Here is a 13,639-nt window from a genome sequence, read left to right as displayed (position 1 = left end):
GCCCCCCGAGCCTGGACTCCACTTCCCACCTCCTGGGGAAGCACTGTTTGACCAGCCTCTCCTTTCTCTGAGTGATATCCTGACCGAACTCCCTGGGGAAGGCTTGACCAGCTCTGGCCTCTCTCTGGTCCACTAGGGTCCCCTTGCCACTCTGGCCTCTGACCCCACCCCACCTACGGGCACCTGAGGGCCCTGAATAACCTGACCCCAGAGTGGAGAGGGTCAACTTTCTTGGGCATTTCTCCATCCATTTAGTTTCTACTTACCTCTTGGTTTTTACTTGTATTTTATTTTTCCCTTCATATCTTTAAGGTTCTTTAATCCCCACCCTACCTCCTTTATTTTTTTTATCGTCTTTCCTTTCTCCTCAAACCTGGGTCTTTGGCTTTGCCGTACCCGTAAGATAGCTGCCATTCCATTTTCAGTGCCTAGGGGCTTGTAGGTGGACGCGAAGTGTAGTTTTTTCATTGTCTGGAGATGAAAAAAATGTATTTCCTTTACAGTGGCTCTGAAGTGAGTGAAATAGGATAAATACCCCTGACTCAGGAAAAGGCAGAGGCAAGGAATTGATTTCAAGGTTAGTTTGTTTTCAATTTTTGGACAAGCAGCCTCACGCGAAACTGCCCACCTTCTGGAGCTGTGTGCACGAATTGTGGTTTATGCAAGTTATTTCGAGATATTTGAATGGCTAAGGTTAGTTTCTAGTGAATCACCTAGAAACATCTCTCTATATTTATATCTGACACAATTGGCTAAATATATGTACTTTATATATAACATAGTAACACGTTGATTTACACATTTCAGCTAAATTAAAATGTGTGTTGCCCTAAATCCCAAAGCTAAAATAGAAGTGGCCATGTTGCCATCTTTGTAGTCAAGGAATTATAATCAAATCTTATTTTAAGCTTTACTATGTACTTAAAGAAACCATGTACAGACCCTGTCATTCAAGCATAAGCTAGAAAAAGGTGCTGACTTACATAAAAATTAGAGAAGATCTTATATGAGATTGCTAAATTGTAAGGTAGTTTATAAGTGCTGAGGCTTTCTGAAACGGCGACATCTGCATTTCCATTGTAAGGACCCCATCTTGTGGATATGGTTTGATTAAAGAAGACACCTCATCCTAAGAATTCCAGTTACAGGTATTTTCAGTTGGAAAAATATCAAGTTGATTCCTTCGTATGTTAGAATTCTAGCCATTATAGTCTCTCTAAAGAGACTATAATTTCACAAATATTTTAGTTCTGAAATAACAGATTTTTCCTTTCAGAAATGCTGAAAATTTAAGTATTTTTAAAGTATACACAAATACTCCTGATTTATACATTGTTTTTGTTTCTCTTTTAAAATCAGATGTCTGACAATAATGTTACCAACCATAAGCTAAATGTGGAAGCCATAATTAAAAATATTAACACAATTTCTTTGGAGTTGAAGAAAATGAAAGGTAAGTATGGATTAAATTAAACATGAATTTAAATGTTTGCATGTCATTGTTACAAAATAAATAGTAGAGTCAACTTGTGCTTCTGCTGGGGCAAAACTGAATTTTGCCAACTAATTAGGATTTTTCTATTTCTTAAGAAATGCTTACACTGTAATATGAACTAGATCTCTGAAGATGCATTATGTTTGAGCATTGACCTGGACGTTAGCAGACTTGCATTTTCATCCCTGAATCCCTTAATCATTACTAAGCCCCTAAAGTTCCCTCCAAGTCAAAACTTGTAAGTTTGCTTGATTGTGTGAATTAATGGTTCTAGTAGGATTAGATCTTATAGGTTATGATGTTTAGTCACTCACCTTAGAGACATATTCTGTAATTTTATCCCAGGCATGTAAAATTTCCGTGATTGAATATTTCACCTATTCTTGACCAAACATTTCCTATGTTGGGAAACTCTCTATATCACCAGTCAATCTATTCCATCTTAGACAATTCCTCTTCATGGACTAGCTGAAATCTTTTTCCCTATTTCTTTCATCCATTGGTCCTATTTCTAACCATGAAAACCACTGAATATGTAGTGGTTATTCTTATGAAAACCTTTGGTATTTGAAGACAGTCTCTGTGTCAGTTATGAGACCTTCCTACAAGTAACAAAATACCAATTTAACATGGCTTATACAATATGGAAGATAATAAGATTCCAAGGTTGGGCAGCCCTAAAGCTAACTCAGAGTTTTAAAGACTTCATCAGGTACTAGGTTCTTTCCATATTTCTGCTCTGTTATGTTCACTCTCTTTGTCACTTCTCATGGTCATTACCTGCAGACATGACCGTATACAGACACTGTCTCTGCCTGTGTCTCTTTTTTTTTTTTTTTTTTTGCGGTACGCGGGCCTCTCCCTTTCGTGGCCTCTCCCGTTGTGGAGCACAGGCTCTGGACGCGCAGGCCCAGCGGCCATAGCTCACGGGCCCAGCCGCCCCGCGGCATGTGGAATCCTCCCGGACCGGGGCACGAACCCGTGTCCCCTGCATCGGCAGGTGGACTCTCAACCACTGCGCCACCAGGGAAGCCCTGCCTGTGTCTCTTATATAAGCCTTTCTCCAGATCCCTCCGGCGCATTTCCCCTTTCCTTTCATTGGCCAGATTTGTGCCACATGTGTATCCTACAGCAGCGACCACCAAGGGGAACAGACCAATTTGGACCAGTCAGGACTTACTGCTGGTGCTGGGGAAAGAATCACCTCGAGTGCAATCAAGTTGTGCCCCCAGGAAGAAGAGGGGAGTGGCTGTTACTTAGGCACCGAATAGTGAGTGCCTGTTATGCTTTTCCTATGTGTTCTCCCAAGCATTTCCCAGACTTTGATCTGGGAACACTGCTGTCTCAGAAGATGTTAGTAGATGCTGTGCAATAAAAACGGAGTCCATCAACTGATGATCAGATAAGTTTGGGAAGGGCTTTATGCTATATAATTCTCTCACAAATTCACAGTACATATTAAGAGAGGCTGTGAGGAGTCTGATATAAAGGAATCGGGTTAGCTCTGCTTAATTCATCATCTCTCAAAACCAATCTAAACACTACGGCAAGGATTAGGTTTCTAAAATGTAAATCTGCTGAAAATGCTCGTTGGCTCACCATTGTCCTCAGGATAAAGTCCAGACCTCCTAGAAGGGACTGTAAGACCTTGAGATCAGGCCCTGCCTACCTCTCCAGTCTGTTACCTCATTCTTTATTCCCTGCACGTTCTGTGTTCCAGTCACATTGAACTATCTGCATATCTACACGTTTGCTCTTTTTTGTGCCTGTGCCTTAACACCTCCTCCTGCGATGCCTACTGTTGCACCCCTACCTCCACCGCACCAGGTTAACTACTTATTAGTCAAGGTTGCTTACAGTGGAAAACTTTTTTTTAAGCCAGTATATCATCTCTTCTACCTTTTCATATTACCTATCACACTGTATCGTAATTGAATGTCTACTTACTTTTCTTATCCCTGCTCATCTGTAAGCTCCTTAAGGGTATTCCTAGCACTTAACACAGTGCCTTTATATAATAGGCTCTTGAAAAACATTGATTAAATGAATAATTGGTTCCGGATGCTTGCACTCATGTAAAACAATTACAGAAGCTTTAGATTCTTCTCAAACTTTATTATCTAACTGTTCTGGTTTGGGAATTATTCTTTCGTGAAGTAAAATAAAATAAATATGATCAATGTGTTTCTGAAAAGTGGGGTAGGGCAGGCCGTGAAGATACAAGACTTGTAGAGCTAGACTAGGAAGGTAGACTTCTGGTAAACAGGGAAGATTAAACGAACACTGTTATCCCCACTTTCTCCCAAAAGTAATAATATCAATAGCTAACACTTATAGCATGTACCATAATCCAGATACTCTTCCAAGAGCTCTACATAAATGGACTCAATCGTCATAGCAACCTTATGAGGTAGGAAATAATACCATTGGCATTTACAGATACAGAAACAGTTATAGAGAGTTTAACTAACTTTCCCAGAGTTACACAACTAGTCACTGGTAGACCTGAGATTTAAATTTAAAGTCCTACAAGTTGAGGGAAAGAGTAGTACTAAAAACAAGGGTCTTAAGACAAAGTTTACATATTGAGTTACAAGACCCACAGTGGGGAAACCCACTTGGCTACAAGACATTGGCAGCCAGATTTATACCCTCAAGCAGATTTTTCTTTCAGGAATCAGACCAGCCTAAGAGAAAAGACCTAAAGATACTGATAGCAGAGGTTCCTCCAACAAAACACCCAACCAGATCACCCCACAATATAGACCACCATGGGCAAAGAACTTCCAATTGTCTTTTTAGTACCATAGTCTTAAATACGAGCAGACAAGTATGGAAAACAGATATTTGAGGAAAGCATCTAATGGAAGGAAAAGCAGAGACAAAACCAGTAAATAGATTCAATCAATGGGGAAGAAACAGATTAAACTCCAGGAAACTATCATTAATATCCACAGAGAAGTAGGAGAAGATGCTATGTTCATGAAAAAGGAACAGGATACTATAAAAAATATTTAGAGAACAAAGTTAAAAGTGTGGCATAGAAATAAACTCTGGAGAAGGGTTTAAAGATAAAATGAAGAAAATTCGAGTGTAGAGCAAAAACACAGACAAGGAAGTCCAACATCCAATAAATAGGAGTTCTAGAAAGAAAGAACATAGACAATGGATGGGGAGGAGTCATTAAAGAAATAATCCGAGAAAAATTTCCAGAGCTGAAGGATATGATTTTTTACAGTGAAAGAGCCCATCACAGTAGATTGAGAATAGACCCATACTAAAAAAACAATAGTACAAAATTTCAGAACACTGGAAGAAAAAAAGATTCTTAAATCTTCTAAAGAGAAACAATGATTAAGAATTAGAATTGTACGAAATTTCTCCATAGAAACACTGGAAGCTAAAAGAAAATGCAGCAGTGCCTTTGGAAATCTGAAGAAACATGATGTCCAACCTAGATTTCTGTAGCCAGTCAATTAAGCACTGGTGTAGAGAGAGAAATTTTCAGACATAAATTTCCCCACCTCAGGAAGTTACCTAGGTTGCATTCCACCAAACAAAGGAGTAGACCAAAAAACGAGAGACCTGAGATTCTGGAAAAAAGATATTCCACATAAGGGAGGGGTGAAAGGAGACCCTAGGATAATGGTGAAGGGAGTTCCCAAGATGTGAGCTGTACAGCAGTCCTAGAGAGCTGTCAGTCCAGACTAGAGCTGATCAGACAGCTCTAGGAGAGGAGAGGCTTTCAACAATAGAATAGTCAAGGCACTTGACTATACTGAGAGGAGATTTACCCAGCTGCAGAAATTTGATAATTAAGCAATGAAAAAAAAAAAGCAATGAAAAAAGGAAACAATTATTAACTGTGGTTAAGTGGTAGCTTGCAGGAAGGGAAACATGTAAGACTCAGCTGTAAAGATTATATAATCAAGAAAAATTTAAACATTAAATATTGCGCTAAGAAAAATTGTCCCTCAAGTACAGTGGGGGAATGGGTTTAAGTGAAAAGAGCTATATCTTAATCTTCTGTGATCAGAAGCAAATAGATAATACCTAAAATTGAAAAAGAAATATGCATGCCATTTAGAGATATGGAGGTTAAATACCACCCCTCCCAAAACAAACAAACAAACAAACAAAAAAACACAGAAGAGAACCACAAAAGCAACAAAAACAAAATGGGCTCCAAAAAAGTTAAAAGTGGTTGCCTCTGGGAGAATAGGAGCTGCTATTTTTTGCAACATGCCTTATTTGATTCTTTATACTATGTGCATGTATAACAGATAAAAATAGTAATTTTAAAAATACATAAATTTGCATAAATCAAATTGCAATTCAGTTAAGATAACTGACAATTTGAGCTAAAGAGCCCTTCTAGTAAGTTTCTATATCATGCTTATTTTGTAGTATATAAATTTGACTCTAAGTCAAAATTGGGCACATCTAAATTGCGGTTTGAGCAATAATCACTTAAAAGAAAGCTAAATTAAGAATTAGGAAGAAGCTCCTTAAAGTAATAATAGTTGCTTATGACATATGTACTACAATATAATGTCTTCTATTATTTTGTTTTACACAGAGCTCTCCCAGTTACTGCTTTGTGACCTTACCCTATGTTTTAGTCATCCTGTGAATACGGATGATTTAAAGGAAACAAAGAAACAACCCCCTCTTTGAAGAGTCTAAAATGTCAGCTGTATCTCTTGCTTCTAACAGTTTTTTAATCTGATATTTTATTTATTTGTTGTGAATTTATAACTTTTTATTGTTGAATTAACACATACCTAGGAGAATTGAGTTTACTAATATATTTAATATAATAAAAAACAAAATAAAAATATGTTGAGTTGTAAAGAATCATTTCATGCTCTTGAAGACTGTTATTTTCTTGTTTTAATGTTTCAAGGAATGGCTAATTTATTTCATTAATGGCAAGAGTATGACATAGGAAATTGGCCATGAGGCACTGCTTATCCTTTACGCTATGCCTGAATTTGGCTTAGGTTGAAAGAGAGTTACTAAATTCTAAATGTATGGTATGACTTTATATTAATCAGATCTCTCCTGGTAGCAAGTGCCAAAAGCAACTCAAACTAGCTGAAGCATTTATTGGGTCATGTGACTTGGAAGTCCATGGTTGGGATAGATTTCAGGGCCTCCACTAATTCATCAGATGTCTCTATCCTGGTTCTGTTTCTGTACTTGGCCTCATCCTCTCCTATTAAAAGCTGATTTCCTCCATATGCCAGGTAGAAGGGGGTAGAGGTATGGTAGACAACTCCAGGTGTACAGCAGTATCTTTTGGGGATCCCAGAGGAAAGAGATCTTCTCTGTCTCAGTGTTTAACATTCCAGAGAAAGATCCTGATTGGCCCAGCTTTGATTAAGATGGGTCCTGAGCAACTGTGTTTGGTGAGGCTCGTATCATATGCCAGGGTCTGTAGCAAAGGAGAGACCCCACCAAAAGAACAGAGTTGCCATGGCCTGAAGAAGGGGAGAAAGAATGCTAGTCATAAAAACATCAGATACCACTCATTTCAGTCACTGAAGTGGAATAGGCTTTAGTTTTAGGATACCTTTATTCTAAAACTTCCTAATTTCTGTCCCTTTCCACCAACGAAAACTTAAAATAATAAGCGTTTACCTTGTAAACATAATTCACTACTATATAGTTGCTTTGAATTCTACCATGTCCTTCATTTTAGATAATTTTGAACATAAAGTATAGAATACCATGAAGCAAGACACAAGGTCAGCAGAACTTGTAGCGTTTTCTATCCTCGTTACCCAGCACCTAGCTCAGTGCACAGAATAGGCATGACATAAACGCTTGTTGAATATCCTATTGAATAAACAGGTAAATGAATGCAAGATTTTCAGCTCTAGAATTCCTGAGTTCTGGACCCTAATTTGAGAATTTCCAGTTTCTAAGGATGAAGTTTTGTGAAGCATCCTTTTTATCATCATTGATTAAAAGTCTCCACATGCTCATTATCTTAGCAAATCGTGCCAGTGGTCTTTCTATTAGCTCATGAAAGTGAAGATGCAAGATATTCTTTGTGACTCAGAAAACTCCTAGGTTAAACAGAGAAGCCAAATATTTTTGTTAATAAAAGTTTTGGGGACTTCCCTGGTGGTGCAGTGGTTAAGAATCCACCTGCCAACGCAGAGGACACGGGTTCAAGCCCTGGTCCGGGAAGATCCCACATGCCGCGGAGCAACTAAGCCAGTGCACCATAACTACTGAGCCTGTGCTCTAGAGCCTGCAGGCCACAACTACTGAGCCCGCGTGCCACAACTACTGAAGCCTGTGTGACACAACTACTGAAGCCCGCATGCCTAGAGCCCATGCTTCACAACAAGCGAAGCCACTGCAATGAGAAGCCCGCACACCGCAACAAAGAGAAGCCCCCACTCACCGCAACTAGAGGAAGCCCGCGCGCAGCAACTTAGACCCAACACAGCCAAAAATAAGTAAATAAATTAATTATTTTTTTAAAAAGTTTTGGAATAACAACGAAGGCCTCAAAGGGGAAAACTTAACTAAATGCGAAGTTTTCATTTTGTGAAATGCCTACTACTTTTTGTTAAATGAGATATGTAGGTTGAAGGAAAGAAGTGAATTGTTTTGAAGAATTTATAAAGCCTTTTGGGGAAGGGTGAAGAGAGGGCTTTATGACAGTTGTCAGGGGGATAAAAATAGAAAAAAAGTATATAATTGGAAAGTCTGATCAAATTTTTCCGTGTATATATACATTGCTTTTTCATCTTCCCAGGAAGACTTTGGTAAAAATCTACATCACTTGCTGATGCTTTTGGAGTTGGGTAGGGGTGGAGGAGGTAGGGTGTGGGTGTCGGTTGTGATGAAATTAAATCCGGGTGTATATGACACCAAAGCCTCATCTCTAAATTTAAAATGTTTTCTTTTGGTATTTGTCGCTTAAATTTGCTTTAAAAGAGAAAAATAATAGTGTGAATGAAATAAAGTCAACAAAGTTGTTTTAGGAACCGAAAAGTGAAGCAAAAGGTAAATTAATTTTAATTCCAGGAAGTTATCCCAACCGCATTTATCTTTTTCATTAAAAAAGTATACAAAAATCCCCCCAGCAAAAACACCAAATAAGTATGAAACACTTTTGAAGCCTCTTAAATTATTGCTCTTGAGAAATTAAATTTTAGTAATTTTCAAATTATACATATAAAACTGATGATTGCTTTGAATGGCAAAGGATTGGCTATTTAAAAAATCAGTTTTACGTGTTACCAAAAACTATTACCGAAACTTACCCCAAATTGTTTCTGTAGGTATGTAAACCACTGTACGTGGAAATGGGTGTTCAAATACACATCTTTTTAAAATGAATTATTACAGTGCACTACTAGACTTCAAGTGTGAACATTATTACTCATGCACTTTGCAAATATTGAAGAAGAATAAATTATGGGATCTTTGACAGTCTTCATTTCAAACACTTTCTTAAGGGAAAGGACGAAACCTTTGTGTTCGTGTTGAGGGGTTCAAATTATCCCTGAGTGTTTGACGGTTCACCAAGATTGATTGATCTTCCCAGGCTGGGACAGAGGCAGGAGGAAGGTTCATTTGCTTGGCTAACTTGCTAGGGATAACCTGCAGAATACGTTAATGTGCACTGGTATCTGGAACCTCGGTTCTTCCCATCAATGAGCAGAAGTGGCATTTTCCTGAAGTAGTCGATAATATCTGACACAGACAGAAAGTCCTGAAAGATTCAAAATAGGGAGATAAATCAACTTTGGAATAGGTAGTGTGAATTTCACTCTCAGTTTTTTTTATCTGCATAATATCCTACCTCTTGAAGTATGAGGATTATGGGAAAAAAACATGTAAAATTTGGCAAATATTTTAATGATTTCTGCTATAGAACATTGAGAAAAATAATTCCTCACCAATATCTAGCAAACCTTGGATAAAAGACAAATATGTATTTAGGTATATATATTTTTAACCTCATATAGGAAATTATACATATTATAGAGATAGAGGGAGACAGGGAGACAGGGAGAGTCTAATTATGATAGCCTTACCTTAGGATCATTCTATCTGTGGTTTGGTTTTGGTTTATGTATCCCTACTTTACTCTAAATCACGAACAACGTTAGGAGGTATAAGGAATCAGGAAGTCAGACAGCATTGCCGGTGTCTGAAGATGCATAATAGTTCCTTCGTGATCTCTGCCGTGTCCCCACTGCCACCTTCACACTCACTTGCTCTGTAGCAAGTCTTTGCATTCATTACCTGGATCACCCTATCCCTGATGGTCAGACTGGGAAACCCCCATCCATCCATCTAGATATGGGTCAGAGGTCACTTGGTACCCCAGACAGAGTTATGCACTTCCTCCAAGACTACTCTGCTAGGTGCCTCCCTCCAGGGCAACTGCAATGAGTGGTTTGTATTTGTGTGTTTCCACACTAGACCAATAGAAGTCCTGGAGGGCAGACATCTGTGCTTTTATAGGACCTATGCAGCTCTACCCATGCTGAACCAGTGATTCAAACATGTGACCAAAATCATGTGGGTTTTTTTTTTTCTACTGGTTTACATTACCATAACTTAAAAATATTTGGAGTGAAGTGGAAGTTATGGGTATGTTGTTTCTCATTCTGGAAATGTTTGATTCAGCTGATCCTCCTCCTGGAAATTTGAACTTAAAGAACATGTTTGGGACATTCAGTTTAGCTATAGTTTCCTTTGCAAAAAGCAGCCGGGAAAGGTTTCCTTCACACCAGTTGTGATAACTACCCCAAAAGTGACTAGCATAAACCTTGGAAAAATAGAGGAAAATGTCTTTGGCAATCTGGCCACCTTCATTGGCCTTACTTCCATTTTTCGTAAGCAGTGACCCAAGTCATTTTTCCAGATGTCCATTTAAGACACAGCCCTATAAATACACTGTAATCTTATGTTAAAATTATTAAGTCACAGGGGTGACTTAATTCACCTCTGTGTCACAGAAGGGACTTGCCTTTGGCCATCTAACTGGATTTTTAAAAATTTAAATGCTAACATACATATATTTTTTAAGTTACACATGTGATTTTAGACTATTTGGAATAAAAGATATAAGTAGCAGAGGTAGATACTGTTACCATTTTATTTCCTTCCAGTAAATGAAGGGCTTCACCAATGTGACTTAACTCTAAAGTTGCCAGGCAGTATGGACCCCAAAAGAATGCTACAGCAAGGTTCCATGTAGGGAGGTATGCAGAGAGGCATAAATAGAGAACTGGGGGAAATTTTACAACTAGAAGTCCTTACCTCTTTCCCTCGGAGTCCAGTTCCCAACAAGTAAACTTGGCTTTCCTCCTGATAACGGATCTGGATGTTGTAAACTTTCTCTTTGTACAACACCATGAGGACGTATGGATTGGTTATTGTTTTTCTAGAGCTGTCTCTAACCAGGAAAGTGCCATCCTAAAAGGATAAATTCTTGTTATTATGGGAGCAGCAAAAGTCAATACTCCTGTTGCCCGTGAGAGCAGTAGACAAGCCTCTAGGGATCTGGGAACCTACCAGTTGACAATTCAGTGAACATTTAGTTCCCCAAACAGCTGCAGTCCCATGTGGCATGGATTTCTTGGTTGTCAAGAAAGAGGCAGCAGAGATTATGTTAGAGAAATTTCCAAATTTCACAGAGACCTCTTTGAAGTCTCTTGATGAAAAAGGAATTTCTTTTTCAGTAATAAAACAAATGACAGATGGTTGAGTGGATAAAGGGCCAGCGAAATAAGGACTTTATTGGTTAACTAAAGATATATCTTCCTACTGCTGAGAGCTATTTCCCTAACTCTTTCTTTCCACGGTCAAAGTCAGAAAACACCCAAATTCCTAAGAAATTTACCCATTTTAAAACCTCATGGTATCCAGGAACAGTGTTTCATCATCAAACACCTGAACAAAATCCAGTGTGGACCATCTGTGTTCTTATCTCCCTTTTTCTTCTGATATTTACCAAAATAGTATTGTGATTTGTCCTATACTTTAAAATTTCATTCCATAAATTATCTACATAATATTAATACTATGAAGACCTAATATTAAAATAAAATGAATTAGGAAGGACTCATTTAAATTACTCCCTCCTCTGTATATTGAATCAGGATGGTTCTAAATAGTCATCCATCTGCAATAATGGCTTTCCTTTGTTCTTTTTATTCCAGGTTGATTGAGTAAATTCTAGTGGGAACATCTCTGTTGAACAAATATACGTGTGGACCAGCGATTCATAGCCCTGGCTTCACTTTAGAATTTCAAGTTTTGGAGACTTCCAGAGCCCACACAGCACCCCTGACTAATTAAATCAGAATCTCTCCAAGTGAGACCAGAATCAGAATTTTTTAAGGCTCCCCAGGTGATTTCAATGTGCAGCCAAGCTTGAGAACTACTGTTGCAGTCCCGAGATGTGAAAGGTGTGAAAGAGGAAGGATCTGTGCTTTCCTGTCTCTGATATATAGATTTAAGGTTAATGTTCAGCACTGGAAGACAGGAAATCTGGTTTAAGATCTTTCATATTAAATGACAGCTAGAAATTTCTAGGGGAAAGGACAAAAAATTGCTGTTGTCTCTCTCAATACGGGTCCCTTCACATTGATGTGGATGGCAACTGTGTATCAAGAGGAAGATGGAACCGATAAGACATTGGAAATTTGGGGGAAAGAGAGTCTCCTTTTGATGCTGTGTGATTCCTGTGAAAAGATGGACCATTTTAGTTAATAAAATCTCCTAAGATTCTGCCAGCCAAATGACTACCTTAATTTAGATTTTTTTCCCAGGGTCCTAAGAGTCTGGTAGGACACGGGTAGGTGGAAAGCTGGCACTAATTGGCCCCCTTGGTATAACAGCATGAATGGCACCCAGCAGAATTCCTAGCCCATAATTGGTACTCGGTAAAAGTCAGTTCCATTTCTTTTCTTCCATTAATATTTATAACTACTTAAAAAATAAACTTTAGGGCTTCCCTGGTGGCGCAGTGGTTGAGAGTCTGCCTGCCGATGCAGGGGACGCGGGTTCGTGCCCCGGTCCAGGAGGATCCCGCCTGCCGCGGAGCGGCTGGGCCCGTGAGCCGTGGCCGCTGGGCCTGCGCGTCCGGAGCCTGTGCTCCGCAATGGGAGAGGCCGCGGCAGTGAGAGGCCCACGTACCGCAAAAAAAAAAAAAAAAAAAAAAAAAAAAAAAATAAACTTTAGCACAGTACCTGGTTTATCTTTCTAAGAGCCGCTTCTGCCTCTATTCGGGTAATATACGAAACGTACCAGTCTTCATTTAATGAATTCTGAAAATGTAAATTTTTAAAAACGGTATAAATTTTGCAGTTACATATGTAAGTGAAAAGAAAGGCCTCCAAGTAATCATTACCGTAAATCACCACCTCAGTTCCATGAAGTTTGAAGCATTTATTTTAATTTGAATATAGAATCATTCAGGTGAGGATAAACAGAAGATATTTTGTGTGAACTGCTTTTTTTCATGACACTAGTTGCAAAGGTAGCAGTGAATAAGCATTTCATATATAATGAAGCCTCTAATCAGGAACGATATAAATGTAATAATTTCTTCAGTGTAGTATAATAATATATTTAATGAAAAAAACTAGGCTAACGAGCAGTTAAGTGACTTATGCAATGTCATAAACCAAGAAACAGATGAAAAACAGGATTATTTTTCTCACTGTTTAATGCAAAACACACATTTGCCATTGGAAGAGGAACACCAAGGGAAAAAGAACATATTATTTTTCATCTGAGTCCTCCTCTTGATTTTTTTCGCTAAAAAAATTAAGACTAATAGGAGATAAAAGAACAAGAGAGTATTCAACGGGAGTTTCTGATGATTCATTTCCTGGGGTGGAAAGAAAATAGGAACATATGCTTTATCTTACCTCTCCTTCCGAAGGCAATGGCAGCTGAGGTTTGGTCGGGGCTGGCGAGGGAAAGCTCCTGCCTTCACCTCTGGGAGGTGGCCTGTTGCTAGGGCCTTCAAAAGTAGAGCATTCTGAAAGTTCATTTACTTTAAGCAATTTTTCACTTGTCATAACACATTCCCCCCCCCCCCGCCCCCGCCAAAATGCCCTTGCAGTTATTCCCAGCAGTTAACGTTTCAAGAAACCA

The 13,639-nt window shown here is 38.7% G+C and overlaps 2 protein-coding genes across 2 annotated transcripts in view; one reads left to right on the top strand and one right to left on the bottom strand.

Moving 5' to 3' along the window:
* The first annotated feature begins 1,359 nt into the window (after positions 1 to 1,359).
* Positions 1,360 to 6,224, top strand: C3H5orf58 (chromosome 3 C5orf58 homolog). Its single transcript, XM_060007145.1, is given in 3 exon segments — positions 1,360 to 1,453; positions 6,075 to 6,147; positions 6,149 to 6,224. Coding segments are annotated over 3 exon segments (243 nt in total).
* Positions 6,225 to 8,520: 2,296 nt separating this feature from the next.
* The window catches only part of LCP2 (lymphocyte cytosolic protein 2), a 45,009-nt gene continuing 39,890 nt past the window's right edge, over positions 8,521 to 13,639 (bottom strand). The window contains exons 18-21 of the mRNA XM_060006801.1: positions 13,411 to 13,505; positions 12,727 to 12,804; positions 10,793 to 10,948; positions 8,521 to 9,233 (exon numbers count right to left, since the gene is read on the bottom strand). Coding sequence (XP_059862784.1) covers positions 9,111 to 9,233; positions 10,793 to 10,948; positions 12,727 to 12,804; positions 13,411 to 13,505 — 452 coding nt within the window. The 3' untranslated portion in view covers positions 8,521 to 9,110. The remainder of the gene's footprint in view (positions 9,234 to 10,792; positions 10,949 to 12,726; positions 12,805 to 13,410; positions 13,506 to 13,639) is intronic.

The sequence above is a fragment of the Delphinus delphis genome, chromosome 3, assembly GCF_949987515.2.
Source record: "Delphinus delphis chromosome 3, mDelDel1.2, whole genome shotgun sequence".
Classification (NCBI taxonomy): domain Eukaryota; kingdom Metazoa; phylum Chordata; class Mammalia; order Artiodactyla; family Delphinidae; genus Delphinus; species Delphinus delphis.
The sequence above is the reverse complement of the archived record's forward strand: the minus strand, read 5'-3'. Positions and strand labels throughout refer to the sequence as shown.